Genomic DNA, 20,548 nt, shown 5'->3' on the forward strand with positions numbered 1-20,548 from the left:
TTCTTCAAGACTGAGCTCTGGCTCAATCTAGATGCTTTTTCTTTTCTATTCTCTGGACAGATCACCTCTGAGTGCCTGTTACTTGTCTGATATGAAATGGAATTCTTAGAAGTCAAAATCTTTTCTGGTGTTACTGATTAAGAGCTAGATAGCTATTAATTCTGGCTTTTCAGATTGAGCTTGCTGTTGTATAATGTACATGCAGGAACATTTATGGGACTTGAAGATGGTGTACTCTTGTTGAAAGAAGTAATTTGAGCAAGATCTTTATTTAGAACCACTTGTTAATTGATGGTATATATAGAATTATAAGATTTAGGGCTGCTACTCACCATCTAGAGACATGTTGCTTGACAGAGAACTGTTTAACAGTGTGTGTTGACTGCTTTTCACCATCACTAATAGTGAGAACTGGAACTGATTTGATGTTCTTCTTGCTTTTTTTCTTTGAAGTACAGTGAAAGCACTGGAGAGATATAACTCTGTCTCTGTGCTGGAAGATCATGACTGGATACTGGAATATCTCTAAGCTACCATGGTCAACAGCAATCTATTCAACAACTGGAAGAACAGGAAAGAGAAGAGAAGGAATGAGAATGAAGTCTCAGACTACCAAAAAGATAATCTGAGATGATTGTAATAAAGCAATGGAGAAAAGAGAGCTTCAATTGTAGGCTCAAAGTTGGCAGAAGAAAGAGGCTGACATTTTTACTAGATTTATAGGCTTGAGATGATCAGGAGAGTGGCATTTTTAATTTATTACAAATGTTCATTTCATCCAGTAAGTCCAGCCAAAATTTCACTTATCTCAAGACTCTGGCTCAGACACTTCAGAGTCAATATTATTCCAGTGCATTTTCTGTAATTTCTTTATGCAGCAAGCATATCAGTAAAAACTACTTCAGTTAGCATGAGCTGTAGGTGGCCATACTGTAAGGATTCGCCCGCGAACCCCTTACACAGATGAACAACACCCGCAAGGGCCCAGGGCCTGGGCTTGCAAGCTGTTGGGAGTACATGTGTCCTTGTGAGACACTAAGTCACATGCTTGCAAGCACACATAAAAGGCTGCCACTGTGTGAATCTTTTGTTGAGAGCCAGTGACAATCTTGTCTACAAGTCATATATAGCTGCCAATACCAGATCTTTTACCTTGTGTACTCTTTTCTATGTACAATTCCTCCTATAGATTCATTGTCATGCCAATTCACATATACAATTCTCACATTTTGCCACTCTTCTTTGGTGACACCCAACAATGGTATCAACATGAAGAAGCCAACCTCCTGAAGCTTGTGAACCTGGGACACCAGCAGAAAACCTACCTGAAGAACAAACCCAAGTTTGTGAGAAGATAAATCTTGAAACCACCTCAACTCTCTCAACTGTAAATGAAACTGAAACTAGCATTGCAACCTCAGAGAGAGAGTCTACCTTAGCATCAAGAGATGAAATCCAACAACTTCATGAGAAAACCAAACTACTAAAGAGAATGGCAAAATGGCAAGAAAAGTTGAATACTCTCCAGGCCACCCAAAAGCACTCACAAAGTAAATTTCTTGATATGGCCACCTCCAACCCAACACCCACAAAGCATCCATCAGTCTTGAGATCACCACAACACATGAAGCTCTATCAGACTGGCTCCTATACAAAATATCAGTGGTTTATCTCCAGCATTGAATCCACTTGTGATACAAGCAAATTGGATGATGAGGAAATCCTCACATATGCCCTTACAGAACTTGATTACATTGAAAAAGATCTCTGGAAGATTTACTGCAAAAACAACTTACTGAAGAATAACTGGAATGATCTCAAGGAATTTCTACACACAAGACTAGAAGATCCAGCAAACTGCACACAAAACTCTTGACAAGCAATCTTCAATCTTCACAAGAGTTTGGATGAAACTGACCAAGTCTACCACCAATGATTCCTAGAGCTTGCAACAGAAATTGACAAAGAATTTGAAAGCTTTGAAAAAATGAAGAAGAACCTATACATAGGGAACTTGAATGAGCCCATGCAAGCTAAACTGGATGAACAGCTGGAAATACCAGATGATATTAATGAGATAGTAGCACTGACTACCTGACTCCAATCAAGTGTGACAGCAGCCCTTGAAAAGAATGCCTCACACACAAAGTCTACCAATCCAGTTGGAAGTGCTTACAGAGATATGAAGACTGATGACTCAAGATCACAAACAGATAAGAAGAGTCAACTCCAGAGACCTGCTCAGAAGATGGGGAAAGACCTTATCAAGAATCACAAAGCTTTGAGAAAAGAAGGGAAGTGCTTTGAGTGTAGCCAAAAAAGACACCTCACAAAAGACTGTCTCAAGAAGAAGAGTAGCAAATAGGAAATTAAGAGGCTGCAAGTAGATAGAATCAATATAATGAAGTTGTCCAAGAAAAGTCTTCTTGCTCTCTCTCCCATTGTTCTAGGTGTGCAAAGCCCAACTGACAGGAGTATCACCTGGTCAGCACTAATAGACTCTGGTTGTCAATCTCTAGTGATTAGTTCACAATTGGCCACAAAGCTAGCACTAGAGGTGCACAAGATGTCTATAGAGATTGAAACTGCTATAAATTATGAGAATGTTACTTTTACAGAAGGGATTACAAATATATTCTTTAAAGTCTGTAACTCTCAGAAAAACTGGCACTTATTTCATAAACAAGTGATGGTCACAAACATAAAAAATAAGATGCTAGTGGGTTTGAGCTAGCTGTAGCAACATAATCTCAAGATGTATTTCAGAGAACTAAGGCTAGAGTTCCAAACTGTATGTTATGACCTGCTTGTAAAGGTTAAACCAGTTAATCTCTTGAAGCTAGTAGAGAGAGAGAAGCTCATCTATATGATAATTCTCTGTAAATCAGAACAGGTGGTGATAGCAGATCTAGATCTCCAGATACTGGAAGTCTACTGTAAACTTATGGAAGTGTTTAGTAACAAGAGAGCTTGGAAGCTGCCACTATAAAGATAATTTGGCTATAGATCTTGAGTCAGAGAAGCAGCCAGAATTTAGAAGAACATACAGACCTTCACAAGCTGAACAAGAGACTCTTCATAAATATCTGAGCAGTGCTCTAACTCATGAGTTCATCTGCACTTTCAAGTCATTCAGAAGAGCACCCATTCTGTTCATGTTCAAGAAAAATGGCAGACTAAGAATGTGTGTGGACTATTGTGATCTGAATTCAAAAACAGTCAAGAATAGATATTCTCTACTACTGATTGAAGATGTGTTGTATAAGCTTGCAGAAGCTGCAATATTCACTTAGTTGGATGTCAAGAATGCTTATTATAGATTGAGAATTCACAAAAGAAATAAGTGGAAGACTGCATTTCAGACTTTATAGAAGCTATTTAAGTACTTGATAGTGCTTTTTGAACTTGCAAATGCACTGGCAGCCTTCTAATTGTACATCATAAAGATACTTAGCAAATATCTGGATGTGTTTACAGTGGTCTATCTTGATGATGTGATCATGTACTTGGCTCACAAGAAAGACCATGAGGAGCATGTGAAATTGATACTTAAGGTACTCAAGAATGCAAGCCTTTATTGCAAGCTGGTAAAGTGCAAGTTCAATACTCATAAGATTGATTATTTTGAGTATATCATAACATCAGAGAGTATTCTTATGGAGAAGAGCTGTATGGACACTATTCTTGACTGGCCAGAGCCAATCAGTAAGAAAGAGATTCAGATCTTCTTAGAATTCACAAACTTTTACAGGCACTTCATTTTAAGATTCTCTAAGATAGCCTGTGGCCTGACTGCTCTCTTAAAGGGAGGAGAAGTAAAGCTAAGCAAGCATACATAAAGAGAGATGAGGAGAGAGACCAACACTTTCATGACTGAGGAAGGTTACAAAGCCTTTATAGATCTGAAAAGGGCATTCACAGAAGCTGTTATACTTCACCATTTTGATATGAAACAGAAGACCAGACTGGAAACAGATGCCTCTGGCTTCACAGTGTGTAGTATTCTATTACAACTGGTGAAGGATGGCATTTGGATTCCAGTTGAGTTTTATTTGTGGAAGATGTAATCCACAGAGATGAACTATGGCATCCATGATCAAGAACTGCTCACAATTGTGGAGTTATTTAGATATTGGCACTGCTGGTTGGAAGGCTTGCAAACACCAGTTCAAGTTCTTACAGACCATGATAGCTTGCACTATTTTCAGACTGCTCAAGACCTCTCACAAAGACAGGTCCACTGGACACAAAGACTGACAGTCTTTTGGTTCATGATTGACCATGTGAAAGGAACCAAGAACCCAGCAGATGGACTCTTGTGAAGATCTGATTATGCCAAGAAGGCTGGTCTAGATGATACAGAGAGTCACATGACTGCAAACTAACTGAGGGTGATGCTTGTGAAGGAGCAAGAGACCACAAAAAAGTTGGGACTGACAGCCCAAGTTTCTCCCAACCAGAGAGGGAAGAGAGAAGATGAGAATGTACAACTCACCTCTGCAAAGCTTCAGGTTGCAACCAAGAAACTACTTGTGAAGATTGTCTTGAAAGGCACATGCAAAGTGAAGAAGATCACAACACAGGTTCAGAAGGTCAAAGACCTGGTTCACAAGAAGAATTCTTATGAGAAGGGCAGCTTTAACCTGTTGGCATCATTGCCAAAGCTACTGCAAAGTGACAACTATGCAGCCAAGATCTGTGAAGGCATTAAGGTGGGCATGAAGAAATTTGCAACATGGAAAGAGGAGAAGGGCATTCTCTATAGGGATGATCACATGTACATCCCTCAGAATGAGGTCTTGTGAATAGAGCTGATCAGGCATCATCATGATCTATCTCTTGTGGAGTATTTTGCTACAGCAAGAACATACAAGCTTATAGCTCACAAATACTTTTGGCCAAGAATAAGAGAACTGGTGAAGGAGTGTTGCAAAGCCTGTGGGGTCTGCCAGGGCTTAAGAACAGTTTGTGGGAAACCTCAAGGAGAACTATCACCCTTACTAATTGCAAATTGCTCTTGAGAATCTATTAGCATGGATGTTATTACAGATCTCCCCACAAGCCTGAATTTTGAGAAAGTGCAGTTTGACTGTATTCTGGTTGTAGTGGACCAGCTCACAAAGATGGCTTACTTTATCCCTACAACAAAGAAGCTGACATTAGAGAAATTAGCTCATCTCTTTATTTGTGAGATAGTGAGATTATACAGATTACCTGCAAGCATAGTAACAGATCAAGAATCTCTGTTCACAAGTGAATTTTGGGGTGATTTGACTCATATCTTGAAGATTGCAAGAGCAATGAGTACAGCATTCCACCTGCAAACTGATGGTCAAACTGAGAGACTGAATAGTGTGCTAGAACAGTATCTGCAAAGCTATATCAGTTATGATCAAGATGACTGGGTGATGTGGTTGCCAATGGCAGAGTTCACATACAATAACTCACAGCAGGCCTCCACACAGAAATCACCTTTTCAGCTGATATATGGGTTGAATCTGCAAGTGGATCTGTTGGACCCTGAGGAGTATGGTTATGTGTGCAAGAATTCAAAGAATCAGGCAGAGACAATAAGATTACTCTGCAAGAAGGTCAAGGAATCACTCACAAAGACACAAGTCTACCAGAAGAAGTACTATAATCAGAAGCACACCACAAAGACTTTCCAGGTGGAAGACAAGGTGTGGCTTGACCTTCACAATATCAAGATCATACAGCCTAACAAAAAATTGGATTTGTTGAGACATGGGCCTTGTAGGATTGTGGAGAAGATAGGCTCATGAGTTTACAGACTGGAGCTGCCTCCAGGTCTGCAAACTCATAATGTCTTCCATGTATTCCTGCTCCACAAGCACAAGACCCACAAAGAAATCAATAGCTCACCTCATCACAAAGTTCACAAGGCAGACAAGAATGAAAAGGAGTATCAGATCTGCAAGATAATTAACTCAAAGAGAGAGGGTCACAAGCTGTGGTACAGAGTACATTGGGAAGGTTATGATAATGAGAAGAACAAGACATGGGTTCTCACAAGTAATGTTCATCCACTGAGAAAGCTACTCCAACAATTTCATAGTAGGAACCCGGACAAGTCTGGTTCACAAAAGAGATGGATGGAGGTAGTAGAGCTAGAAAATGGGTTAGGGAGAGAAAAGACATAGCCAAGCTGAACTGAATCAAATTGAATTGACCTTAAAAGAAGAAAAAACTAAGCTAAGAACTATATAAGAGCCTCCAGCTTTCTCCCACAAAGACCTGTAACAACTACCTATAATCTTACTGCTGGAAAGAGCAAGCAAGGTGCCCACAGTATAGGCAGTTATTACATTTTTGACTCAAGCCTGCAGAGATGCACTCTGTAAAGACTATATTATTATAGTCTTGCTGAGCTCTCTTGCAGGCAGAGCACTTCTGTCCTGGTAATGGCTGGACCCCAGCTTGAGTCACAAGAATACTCTTGTGGAGCTGGGTGCAGACAGCTAACTGGTTTGAATTATCCAAACCAGCAATAAGCATGGGCCTTTGAATAGGCTCACAACACCATGCTCTTTCATGGGCAGACAAAGCTTGTGCCCCAGTATGGGGTGGGAGGCCTGGGAGAACCACCAGGTTGGCCCACAAAGCACCAGCAAAAGTAGTGGCTGGCAGCATTTGAGTAAAGATGGTCTGGGACTACCATTGTCAGTCTTGCAGGAGGGGGTGCTGGATGATTCCAGGCACCCTGTGGGACCACAGCACCCACAAACTCTGTCAGAGCAGAGGAAACAGCAACAACAATCTAGAGAGAGTTAGCTGTGAACTGAAATGTGATAGAGGATACTCACATTTTCAGCCAGGGCCAGCACAATAACTACAGAGGGGGGAGACAGAGCAGCAGAACTCTAACTTCATCAGCACACAAACCAAATGTCAGCTTGTGAGAAGCACTTACAGCTTGAGCTGACAGGAAAGGAGCAGCAGCAACTGGTGAAGAAGGGGAAGAGAGAGCAGCAACAACTCACAAGAAAGAGAGGGAAGAGACTGCAAATCCACAGGAACTTCTAGCAAGCATCAGCCTCCCTGCAAACCAAACCCCACACAAAGACAAAACTTCATGACCACATGAAGCAAAGGCACAATCAAGAGTGAACTCACCAACTTGTGGCTGCAAGGCCAAGCACACAGAACATCTGGATAAAGCCATTTTTAATTCTTTCAATCATTAGAGACCTCCTGCAAGCCTGCCTCTCATGCAAAGCAGTGCTTGAAGGGTTCACTTACCTTGGTAATGATGATATAGGCTAGAGAAGAAAGAGAAGAAAAGAAGAGAAAGAGAAAGCAAGAGAAAGCTCTCTCTTAAGATAGTACTCATTATCTAATAGTGACATGGAGCTAGTGAGAACAATAGAGACTCTCTACATATTGTTGTGTTATTGAGCTCTGTTGTGTTGTTATGTTGTGTTGTGTTATTAGAGTTGTGTTGATATCACATCTCTAGTGAGGCTGTACTCTTTTTCTTATGAGGAAATTTTTATTTTTCTCAAGAGGTTTTGTTTTTCTACTCATGAAGATTTTTAATGAGACAGCTGTCTTGAGAGATCAAGACTTACAAGAGGGAGAAATCTGTAAGAATTCATCTGTAAACCTCTTATACAGACAAACAACATCTACAAGAATTCAGAGCCTGGGCTTGCAAGCTGTTGAAAGTACATGTGTTCTTACAAGACACTAAGTCATGTGCTCACAAGCACATATAAAAGACCACTACTGTGTGAACCTCTTGTTGGGAGCCAGTGGCAATCTTGTCTAGAAGTCATATATAGCTGCTAATATCAGATCTTTTATCTCACATACTCTTTTCTACATACAATTCCTCCTATAGATTTATTGTCACGCCAATCCACACATACAATCCTCACAAACTTGTAGACAAGATTGCCACTGGCTTTTAACAAGAGGTTCACACAGTGGCAGCCTTTTATGTGTGCTTGCAAGCACATGACTTAGTGCCTCACAAGAACACATGTACTCCCAACAGCTCACAAGCTGAGGCTCTGGGCCCTCACAGGTGTTGTTTGTCTGTGTAAGAGGTTTGCAGGTGAATTCTTACAAGCTTGTTCCTAGTTCAAAAACTTAGTTACTATAAGTATTTGAAAAGCTATTTTTCACTAATTAATTCTGATTTCTCAGCTACCAAACAGTATAGAACATAGTAGTATTTAGTAGAGATTGGTCAGAATTTGCAGGGATCAATTTGGCTTAGCTATACCAAGAGTATCAAGTTGATAGAGCTGATTTAGTGCTGGTGTGAGATCTGGACAGCAAAGATCAGATGAGAAGAAGTAGGGAGATAAGATGGAAGTAGATAAGATAAGATAAGAGCTCTAGCTTAGCTTGACACACCTTAACAAAATGTGAGTAAGCAAGAGTCTTGGCAAGAAAAATCAAAATAAGAGAGTGTCCGGTAAGAGATTTTTCAGATAAAAAGAGTGTAATAACACAAGAAATAATAGAGATATAGTAAAGAAAATTTGGTAATTTGTTTAAAGAGTGTTATTGAGGTTGTCTCTCAAAATTCAGATGAAAAAATCATGTGGTTGCTGAGTAATAATGTGAGAAGTGTTTCTGACAGGCATGAGGCTGGCACCATGTATTTTCACTTATATCTCAACAACCGGCAAGGCAATTCACATGAAAATTGGAGAGGTTGTTAGGTAGGGAAATAGCTTTCAAATGAATATAGTTTCATCCATTTTGAACAAGAATTGACTGAGTTGTGAAAAGAGTGTGTGTGAAAATGTCAGAATGCCAAAATTGACCAACAGAATCTATAGAGCAAATAGTGACTAAAACATAAGATTCAAAGGTTGATATTTTTTCACAAAAATGGGCCCACTCTAACCAGCTCAGAGAGACAATTTGAATGGTGGTACTCTTATGTCTGTACAATGGATGGTTGTGGAGTTATCAGTAAAAATATAAAAGGTAACAAAAAACAATCTATAGACCAAATAGTCACTAAAACATAACATTCAAAACTTGATATTTTTTAACAAAAATAGGCGCATTCTAACCAGCTCGGCAAGATGATTTGAACGGTGGTACTCTTATGTCTGTATGATGGATGGTTGTGGAGTTATTGGCAAAAATGTAGATGTAACAGAAATTCAAATTGGGTTAGTGTCCTTTTTCATGCTAACCCAATTTGTAATTTCTGTTACATGGCCTTTTTCTCCACAACCAGTAGGTGGTTTTAATTAAGATTACCACTAAAAGAATCCTCTCTGTGAGATCTTTTTGCTATTCAAAAATTGTGGTTTAATTTTGTCTATTGAGATTGCAGGAGGTGCATGATGTTGTTGTGAATTTGGTGATATTTCTGTTGTGGAATTTTGTTGGGTTGGAAAAATAATTATCTAACATCAACCTCAGACAAGAGTTCATTTTTGTTGCCAAGATTTCATACTCCAAACCAACTCATGCAAGGGATTTTTTGCTTAGTGGTAGTGATTTTTACCAACAGGCAAAACTGGTCAAAACTGATAGCAGTCCAAAGCTGATGATGGTCAGGACAGTCAAAACTGAATATGGCAGCAAAAATTGATGACACCAAAATTGACAGTCAAGATTAATGACGCCAAAATTGACAACAGCCAAAATTGATGATGGTCAAAATTGACAGTCAAAATTGACAACGCCAAAATTGATGGTCAAAATTGACAACACCAAAATTGACAGTCAAAATTGACAACGCCAAAATTGACGATGGTCAAAATTGATGGTCAAAATTGACAGTCAAAATTGATGACGCCAAAATTGATGGTCAAAATTGACGACAGCCAAAATTGATGATGGTCAAAATTGACAACGCCAAAATTGATGATGGTCAAAATTGATGGTCAAAATTGATGGTCAAAATTGACGACGCCAAAATTGATGGTCAAAATTGATGACAGCCAAAATTGATGATGGTCAAAATTGACAACGCCAAAATTGATGACACCAAAATTGTCGGTCAAAATTGACAATGGTCAAAATTGACGACGCCAAAATTGTTGGTCAAAATTGATGATGGTCAAAATTGATGGTCAAAATTGATGACGCCAAAATTGTCAGTCAAAATTGACAACGCCAAAATTGATGGTAAAAATTGACAATGGTCAAAATTGACAACACCAAAATTGACAGTCAAAATTGATGATGGTCAAAATTGATGACACCAAAATTGACAGTAAAAATTGATGACGGTCAAAGTTGACGGTCAAAATTGATGACGCCAAAATTGTCAGTCAAAATTGATGACGCCAAAATTGACGGTAAAAATTGACAATGGTCAAAATTGACAACGCCAAAATTGTTGGTCAAAATTGATGATGGTCAAAATTGATGGTCAAAATTGATGACGCCAAAATTGTCAGTCAAAATTGACAACGCCAAAATTGATGGTAAAAATTGACAATGGTCAAAATTGACAACACCAAAATTGACAGTCAAAATTGATGATGGTCAAAATTGATGACACCAAAATTGACAGTAAAAATTGATGACGGTCAAAGTTGACGGTCAAAATTGATGACGCCAAAATTGTCAGTCAAAATTGATGACGCCAAAATTGACGGTAAAAATTGACAATGGTCAAAATTGACAACGCCAAAATTGACAGTCAAAATTGATGACACCAAAATTGATGGTAAAAATTGATGATGGTCAAAATTGATGGTTAAAATTGATGACACCAAAATTGACAATGGTCAAAATTGGTGATGGTCAAAATTGACAACGCCAAAATTGATGGTCAAAATTGATGACGGCCAAAATTGACAATGGTCAAAATTGATGACACCAAAATTGATGACACCAAAATTGTCGGTCAAAATTGACGATGGTCAAAATTGATGATGCCAAAATTGTTGGTCAAAATTGACAATGGTCAAAATTGACAGTCAAAATTGATGATGCCAAAATTGTCAGTCAAAATTGACAATGCCAAAATTAATGGTCAAAATTGACAACACCAAAATTGACAGTAAAAATTGATGATGGTCAAAATTGATGACGCCAAAATTGACAGTCAAAATTGATGACGGTCAAAATTGATGACAGCCAAAATTGATGCCAGCCAAAATTGATGGTCAAAATTGACAACACCAAAATTGACAGTCAAAATTGACAACGCCAAAATTGACGATGGTCAAAATTGATGGTCAAAATTGACAGTCAAAATTGACAACGCCAAAATTGATGGTCAAAATTGACAACACCAAAATTGACAGTCAAAATTGACAACGCCAAAATTGACGATGGTCAAAATTGATGGTCAAAATTGACAGTCAAAATTGATGACGCCAAAATTGATGGTCAAAATTGACGACAGCCAAAATTGATGATGGTCAAAATTGACAACGCCAAAATTGATGATGGTCAAAATTGATGGTCAAAATTGATGGTCAAAATTGACGACGCCAAAATTGATGGTCAAAATTGATGACAGCCAAAATTGATGATGGTCAAAATTGACAACGCCAAAATTGATGACACCAAAATTGTCGGTCAAAATTGACAATGGTCAAAATTGATGACGCCAAAATTGTTGGTCAAAATTGATGATGGTCAAAATTGATGGTCAAAATTGATGACGCCAAAATTGTCAGTCAAAATTGACAACGCCAAAATTGATGGTAAAAATTGACAATGGTCAAAATTGACAACACCAAAATTGACAGTCAAAATTGATGATGGTCAAAATTGATGACACCAAAATTGACAGTAAAAATTGATGACGGTCAAAGTTGACGGTCAAAATTGATGACGCCAAAATTGTCAGTCAAAATTGATGACGCCAAAATTGACGGTAAAAATTGACAATGGTCAAAATTGACAACGCCAAAATTGACAGTCAAAATTGATGACACCAAAATTGATGGTAAAAATTGATGATGGTCAAAATTGATGGTCAAAATTGATGACACCAAAATTGACAATGGTCAAAATTGGTGATGGTCAAAATTGACAACGCCAAAATTGATGGTCAAAATTGATGACGGCCAAAATTGACAATGGTCAAAATTGATGACACCAAAATTGATGACACCAAAATTGTCGGTCAAAATTGACGATGGTCAAAATTGATGATGCCAAAATTGTTGGTCAAAATTGACAATGGTCAAAATTGACAGTCAAAATTGATGATGCCAAAATTGTCAGTCAAAATTGACAATGCCAAAATTAATGGTCAAAATTGACAACACCAAAATTGACAGTAAAAATTGATGATGGTCAAAATTGATGACGCCAAAATTGACAGTCAAAATTGATGATGGTCAAAATTGATGACAGCCAAAATTGATGCCAGCCAAAATTGGTCACAGCGGTCAAAATTGACACAGCCAAAATTGACACAGCCAAAATTGACTGTAAAAATTGATGATAGTAAAAATTGACACGGCCAAAATTGGTCACAACAGCCAAAATTGACAATGGTCAAAATTGATGGTTAAAACTGATGGCAAACATTTGCAGTCACTTTCCCTGCTGCATCAAGGAAATTAAGAAAGATAAACAAGCACAAAATCTTGAAATTAGAATGAATTTTCATCTCTGCATTAGCTATTGGTTTTTGAATTTCACTGTTGGTGCTGCACTACCAGAATTGATATGGCTGAAGTAGCTGCTCTTTATGATTCTCTTGTGCCCATCACTCCTGTTCCAGCTGTGCATGTTGACATATCTGTTCAAATTCTCTATCAACAACCCATATAAGTAACTCAGCTCTTGAGAGGATCTGTCTCATGGTCACCAGCTCTTGATCTTCTTCTTCAGTCATGGGCATTCCATCCTCTGAGTCCTCATCAGAGTCAATGTTATAGATGTCTGGGATTGACTGGATGCCAGCCATCTCTAGAGACACTTCTAGTGTCTTTTCTCTTCTTGCCTTCTGCTGTTGGTCCATCATTGCCTGCACAAAAGGCTATTTGAAGTGGAAGGGAGTGGTTGAACCAGGAAGTTGGTGCTTGAAGTAGTATCTGTTTCTTCAGAAATAATAAAGATACTCTGCCTTATATTCATTCTGTCTTCATTTCCTGAAGCTGGCTTCAAAGAACCAGCATGGTGTTTTCTTTTGATATCTCAGATACTGCTTGATTGTGGCTGAGTGCTCATCTTTAGTGAGTGGCCAGACTGAGGCCATCACAACAAAATAGATGAAGGAATGACACAGTGGGCAACATTCTCTGTTTTTCAGCAGATTGTTGTCTGATATCCAGAGCAATCCATTCTTGTCCTGTTCTTAAATGATTGTGATGCACTCTGTGGGCCTCCATCAGTATCAGTATTGCAACAAGCACATCACTAAACAGAGTCTCTTATCTGGACAAATGCAATGGATGCAGTTTGATAGCACTGGAAAGATTATGAGTATTGTTGTCTTCCTGCAGACAGAACACTCATACATGTGGTCTAGCTCTGTGCTGCAGTCAGCCATGATCAAGAAAATTGCCACAGAATAGGACTCTTGAGCTTATATCTTTGCTATACTCATCCTGCAGGGCACATCTCTTTTCTGCTGGAACATGTTCAAACCAGCATTTTGTTCCTCAAATGCAGTTTTCTCTCAGCCAGAACTTGCAGTGGGCTATCTCCTTTTTTTTAATTTTACTTGGGGTGTCATCTCCAGATGCTTGTGTTGACAGGCTGTGCTGAAACTTACAGCAATCATCAAACTGGCATTTTCCATGAATCCAGTATCTGCAGCTCATGCTGCTTGGCTGCACTGCCTGGGCAGGCAGGCACTTAGTGAGGCAATGAAAATGTGATAGAAGATGGATCAGCAGTGGTTGACAAGATATTGTGGGGCAGGCCTTGGATGGCTTTTTGACATGTAGAATTGAGGACAGACTGAGAAGCAAAAATAATGATGAGTCACCAATTACAGTAAATGGCATTCATCATGAGGGTTCAATGTGATCATGGGGTCAGAGGGATTCTGTAATGTTTACATTCACTTCACATCAACATTTTGCTTCAGGCTTTGCTTCTCACCCACAACATTTCTGATTCTGACAACCTTCTCAACCACAATTGCATTGACTTTGAAATCTCTTGATTATTCCTCCCAGTATTCAATAGCTGCATTGTAAGTTCAGCATCACCCACTTAAGCATCATAAGACACTGAGATCAGAGCTGACTGAACATCTGAAGATGCTGAATCACTGTCAAGAACCATCATGAGAGATTGAGCAGCTGTCCAGCATCAAGAATCATATGTCATAAAGTCAAGGTCCTGCTTCATTTTGGAAAGATAGTGAAATTCAAAAAGATTTGCTGTGCCACTGTCTGATTTCTGCATGACATCAGATCAAGAAATACTGACATGATATTCCTCCCAGTACAATGTGATAACAATGAATGAGACTCATGTTAAAGCTATGCTTGGCTTGACAGTGGAGGAGCTACTTGATCTGAAAAAGATCATGCAAAAGCTTCATGACAAGAAGATCCAGGGCCTTCTCCATCAAGTGGTAGCTAAGAGGGTGCTGAAGGAGAGCTGGATTACTGTAGTGAAGTACACCATTTCTCAAGAGAGCTTTGGCAACAAGATCCTGCAGGCCTGGGAGAGTGAGTCTAACTGTGAGAATGTCTGTGGAGTGCTTGTGTGGCTTATTGTGCAGGTCCAGTACCAGAAAACAAGGCAACAGTAATATGGCATTCAGCAAGATTCATCCCTCAAGCCTGCAAGCCCCTGGATTTCCTTATCAATATCTGTTCAGCAGCTATTGTTGGCTACAGCTGCCTCCAGATCAACATCTTTCCTCTCTGCACTTGAGTCTCTTGAGACCTGTCCCACTATATCAAGCACTCTGTAGTATGTGCTGGGTTTGGCCAAGTCTCTGATGCTGGCAGCCAAAGAACTCTATCAAGCCATTATTTTCACCAGAAACACAGTCTCTGGCTGTATGTTGGTCTGCCAGGTTAATGAATTACCATCACATCACATGTTAGACAGGCAGGAAACACTCTTCAAGAAGGATTGGACAGAGTGACAGAGTATTCTGATTACTGACTGTAAATTTCATTGCAACTCTCAGATTATCAAGAGCCTGGATGAGCAGATCACCATCATCAACAAGTAACTGTAACAATCAGTATGTGTGATGCAGCTGGAGGAGATTCTGAGTAAAGAAACAGATGAATCTCTGACCCTCAACTTTGTGATTACTGCCTGGAACACAGAGTCCACCCATACCTGTGAAATTCAAAAAAGATGAATTGTGTCAGTCACCAGCTCCAACAATGATGGGAACATGTCTGAAGGCCCAGAGACAGAGTTCTTAGATAGTGATGGGCATCATGATATGCCTGTAACCTGCTGATGCTGGATCATCACATGCTTGCCATCTTCTGCATCCATACTGTCTTTCTCTCATCCCCTCTCTCAACACAATCAAGACAGCCCCCAGAACAGCATGCACGTGGACACAACTGTTGATGAGTCACATTGTGACTGTAAGAATGGCTTCAATGGAATTGATAGCATGGCTAGCCATCCAGACACTTCAATGGACTTGGACACTGTAATAGATCCACCAAACACAGGCACTATCCCCACTGCCTCTACTGAAGCTCAGGATCCTCAAGATGGCCTGATCCAGCCAGTTTCAAGAACAACATCAGCATCAATCAAGGACAGTGAAATTCAAAATGAATACCTGCCAGCTTCACCCAGTGAAATTCAAAAAGAGGGCCCACCAACCCTACTTCATGAAATTCAACAAGAAATTGATAGCATGGCCAACCACCCAGACACTCTAATGGACTTGGACACTGTAATAGATCCACCAAACCCAGATGCTGTCTCCACTGCCTCCATCAAAGTCCAGGATCCTCAAGATGGCCTGACCCAGATCAGAGATGACTGTGAATGTGACTCCACACCTGCACATATTATGGTTGAGTGGCTGGTTTCAAGAACAACATCAGCACTAACCAAGGACAGTGAAATTCAAAATGAATACCTGCCAGCTTCATCCAGTGAAATTCAAAAAGAGGGCCCACCAACACTATCCTGTGAAATTCAACAAGAGCACTGCTCTCCAGATGTTGAGATGATTGATGATGATGACACTTTACTCTTGGACACAGGTTATGAGTTTCTTGACAAGATGACATAACTGGAACCTGAGCTACAAACCAGTGACAAGAGCAACACTGAGCAAGTTGACCTGGCAGAACTCATCAAGCCTGGCAGATTTTGATGTGAGCAGATGAACAGCCAAACATAATGGGATTTCACCAGTTTCTTCATGCTCCCACAGAATGAAAATGATGGCACAGATTCAATCAGAAAGATTCTTATCCATGGCATGCTGCAAGACATCTCACCCCACCAGCTTTACTGCACATTCTGGATGCTTCTCAAGAATCAAGAGTTAGAGCAAGGTGGATTCATTGCTGACAAGATGGGAATTGGCAAAATCATGAAGGTGATATTGTACTTTGTTCTGAGTGCCTGAATCATCTACAACTGCCTGCACATCAAACAGTGCTGTAAGAATCCTGCAATGGCCAACAAGCATCTTCCTGCAGTCATAGACACAGAAGAAGAACACAAGGATTCAAAGCAGCATCATCTAAGATGTCTCTCTCAGAATATGTTTCCCATTCTGTGTGGCTGTATTCCAGATGGAATGACTGCATGCTGTCTGAGTCAACTGCTGTGAGGTGCAATGCTGGTGATAGTGCTCAAAGGTCTTCTTCTTCCCTGGACAAGAGAGTGGGCCAACTCTATCCCCTGTGATTCAGAGAACTGTCTGAAACTGAATCTCTTCATTAACCATGGAGACTTAACTTCCACAAAGATTGGCAACTTGGGCCATGTGTTTATACAGACCATACAGCATATGATGCTGAGACAACATGATCTGGATCTCTAGCAGGATTATTGGTATATATTCCTGATCATGCCAGACTCACTCTCCAGCTGTATGATGATACTCCTCTGTGACATTCAGAAACAAGATGTCCAGCAATTGTGATGGCAAGCTGTGATCTGAGATGAATGCCACCAGAAGAAGGGCTTTGACAGCAAGATTATCAGGCAGTTTTGAGAGATTAATGCAGCTACAGGGAAGCAAGACTATGCTCCAGCCACCTGGCTGCTCTCTGGGACACTGTATGATAAAGAACTGACAGACATGCTCTCCTGAATGATGATACTGGCCTCTGATGAATGGGGTAATGATGCCAGACTGTAATTTGTCAAACCCAATCAATGAAAGACTCTCTTAGTCAAAGTGCAGCTACTGATCAGCAAGAAGCAGCTGTCCAGAACAGAACAGATTGAGTTCTGGTCAGCAGCACACTAGTTTGATCAGATGCTTGAGTGTCTGATGATCTGCTGCACCACTGAGACAAGTTGGTTTGACAAATCCATCATGAAGCTGCCCCACAATCACTATCATGATGTTCTCTGCAGCCTAGAGCCCAAGGTCAGAGATGAGCTCCAGCAGCATGAGCAGTGTGAAATTCAAAAACTAAAAGATAGCTACATGAGAAGCCTGCAGGAATGGAAGAAGCACAGTCAAGAATCTAAATCTGAGCTTTCCAGCCAGACCTTTTTCAAGAAGTCACACATAAACTGGATCATTGTCATCTTTCCAGCCCTTCTGGATCTCATAAAGACTGAGCAATGCAAGCTCAAGCTCACCAATGAGAAGATGATGGAGAATGGGTGGCATGCTGGTGGGGACAAGAAGACACTGTACATTCATGCAATTAATACCCTGGCTAATTCCAGCTTCAAGTATCATGTGATTCAACACATCCTGCAGGGCATGGGGAGAGACTATTGTGGGTGCCCAGAGAAGATTGTTATTCTGACAGAATTCTTCTGCATGGTTTACATACTTGAGATGATAGATTACCACATTCTCTTTTCTTGTGTTTTCTTCCCTGGCTAACTTTCCATACAGTGGCTGCAGAAGCAAGGCTACTGTGTTGCAGCAGTCTATAGCAGTATGAGTGTTGAGGACTGAGACATGTGCATCAACACCTTCAATCAGAACCTGCTACTGTCTGAAGATGAGACTGATGCCAGTCCAGGTATTCTGATCAGCATTCTGAAGATTCTAGACATGAGCTACACCTGTGTTTGTGTCTTCTGACTTATCCTGCTGAGCCTGAGCTGGTTGGAGAGGGATGAGGCTCAGGGCAAGGCATGCATCTGTTGCTATGGGCAGATGAACAAGATCATGTACACCTACTGCCTGGTGTGCAGAGATGTCCAGGTCAAAAGCAACATTCTTGACTGGCAGGCAATGTGGAAGAGTTTTAATGAACTGGTGATATTGCTGCAGAGAGAGGCTGGCATAGTTCAAGATATGATTGATCTGGATACAGTATGAGGCCTGGCATGACTGTGTGGCTGTGAAATTTAAAAAGAAACACCCAAGAACCATGCAGCACTTCTGTCAAGATGCCTGGATATCATTAGAAATATATGGAACAACCATGACTGTTTGTTCTAGATAATTCATTCTGCAGAGTTGAATAGATCAGTAGTTAGATCCAATCAAAGCAATTTCAGCTGAAAGCCATCCATCATATCTCCCACTATAGTCATGTTGATGCTGAATACTCAGTGGTCAGATGCACCAATGAGCCTTCAGCCTGGTGATGGTGCAACTGGCTAATATTAGCACTCTACCAAATTTGTGCCAGCATATTCTCTGATGCCATCAACTATTGATATGGTGCCTGTGGCCTTTCATCCAAGAAGGAGGATTCTCTTGCCCAGAGATGTATATGATGTGTCATGACATGCCAATGCTGAGTCTCTTTTTCCAGCCTGGAGCTTGAGACACTGCTGAAGCTTCACAGTCTTTAAGCATGGTGTGGCAGAATATCTGAACATGTTTGATTTGGGTTACTTATGATGATACTAGCTCTCCTCAATCAATCCTAACTGCTGATGTTAGCCATCAACAACAGCTAACACTAATATCAACTGGAACACAGTTCCTCCAAAGAATGAGGCTGCAGACTATTGGCTGTGAGTGTTGACCACCAATTTCTACCATCAATTTTCATTGTTGTCAATTTTGACTGCTGGTTTTCAATAAGCTGAACCTGTTGCGGATGCACAAGATGTGTTTTAACCATTGAGTTTGGTTGGCAAGTTTCACTGTTGTCAGTTGTGGCCATTGAATTTGACCATCAATTTTTACTGTCATCAATTTTTACAGTCAATTTTTACTGTTGTCAATTTTCACTGTCAATTTTTACTGTCAATTTTGGTGTTGTCAATTTTGACTGCTGTGACCAATTTTGGCTGGTGTCAATTTTGGCTGTCATCAATTTTGACCGTCAATTTTGGTGTTGTCAATTTTGACTGTCAATTTTGGCGTTGTCAATTTTGACCGTCAATTTTGACTGTTGTCAATTTTGGTGTTGTCAATTTTGACTGTCAATTTTGGTGTTGTCAATTTTTACTGTCAATTTTTACTGTTGTCAATTTTCACCGTCAATTTTTACTGTCAATTTTGGTGTCGTCAATTTTGACCGCCGTGACCAATTTTGGCTGTTGTCAATTTTGGCTGTCGTCAATTTTGGCTGTCGTCAATTTTGACTGTCAATTTTGGTGTTGTCAATTTTGACTGTCAATTTTGGCGTCGTCAATTTTGACCGCCGTGACCAATTTTGGCTGTCAATTTTGATGATGTCAATTTTTACTGTCGTCAATTTTGACAGTCAATTTTGACTGTTGTCAATTTTGACTGTTGTCAATTTTGGCTGTCAATTTTGACAACGTCAATTTTTACTGTTGTCAATTTTGACAGTCAATTTTGACTGTTGTCAATTTTGACCGTCATCAATTTTGACCGTCAATTTTTACCGTCAATTTTGACTGTTGTCAATTTTCACTGTCAATTTTGACTGCCGTGACCAATTTTGGCTGTCAATTTTGGTGTCGTCAATTCTGACTGTCAATTTTAGCGTCGTCAATTTTTACTGTCGTCAATTTTGACTGTCAATTTTGACCGCCGTGACCAATTTTGCCGTCGTCAATTTTGACTGTCAATTTTGGTGTTGTCAATTTTGACCGTCAATTTTGGTGTCGTCAATTCTGACTGTCAATTTTAGCGTCGTCAATTTTTACTGTCGTCAATTTTGACTGTCAATTTTGACCGCCGTGACCAATTTTGCCGTTGTCAATTTTGACTGTCAATTTTGACCGCCGTGACCAATTTTGCTGTCATCAATTTTGACCGTCAATTTTGACTGTCAATTTTGACTGTCGTCAATTTTTACTGTCAATTTTGGCGTTGTCAATTTTGACCATCAATTTTGGTGTTGTCAATTCTGACCATCAATTTTGGTGTTGTCAATTTTGACCATCATCAATTTTTACTGTCAATTTTGGCGTTGTCAATTTTGACTGTCAATTTTTACTGTCAATTTTGGTGTCATCAATTTTGACCATTGTCAATTTTGACCATCAATTTTGGTGTCATCAATTTTGACCATTGTCAATTTTTACTGTCAATTTTGACCGTCAATTTTTACTGTCAATT

At 39.8% G+C, this 20,548-nt stretch overlaps 3 protein-coding genes across 3 annotated transcripts; 2 read left to right on the forward strand and 1 right to left on the reverse strand.

The window, feature by feature from the left end:
• Positions 1-647: 647 nt before the first annotated feature.
• On the forward strand, positions 648-1,876 carry CIMG_12919 (uncharacterized protein; the record flags this gene model as incomplete). Its single annotated transcript, XM_001246237.2, has 5 exons — positions 648-670; positions 724-781; positions 964-1,013; positions 1,190-1,342; positions 1,408-1,876. The coding sequence occupies 5 exons, from the start codon at positions 648-650 to the stop codon at positions 1,874-1,876; spliced, it is 753 nt and encodes a 250-aa protein (XP_001246238.2).
• A 4,674-nt stretch (positions 1,877-6,550) lies between these two features.
• CIMG_12920 (uncharacterized protein) lies at positions 6,551-7,183 on the reverse strand (the record flags this gene model as incomplete). Its single annotated transcript, XM_004445953.1, has 5 exons — positions 6,551-6,778; positions 6,825-6,881; positions 6,932-6,939; positions 7,002-7,040; positions 7,135-7,183. The coding sequence occupies 5 exons, from the start codon at positions 7,181-7,183 to the stop codon at positions 6,551-6,553; spliced, it is 381 nt and encodes a 126-aa protein (XP_004446010.1).
• A 10,227-nt stretch (positions 7,184-17,410) lies between these two features.
• Positions 17,411-18,010, forward strand: CIMG_12921 (transcription termination factor 2; the record flags this gene model as incomplete). Its single annotated transcript, XM_001246232.2, has 2 exons — positions 17,411-17,872; positions 17,948-18,010. The coding sequence occupies 2 exons, from the start codon at positions 17,411-17,413 to the stop codon at positions 18,008-18,010; spliced, it is 525 nt and encodes a 174-aa protein (XP_001246233.2).
• Between the last annotated feature and the right edge of the window lie 2,538 nt (positions 18,011-20,548).

This window comes from Coccidioides immitis (genome assembly GCF_000149335.2).
Source record: "Coccidioides immitis RS genomic scaffold supercont3.1, whole genome shotgun sequence".
Taxonomy (NCBI): Eukaryota; Fungi; Ascomycota; class Eurotiomycetes; order Onygenales; family Onygenaceae; genus Coccidioides; species Coccidioides immitis.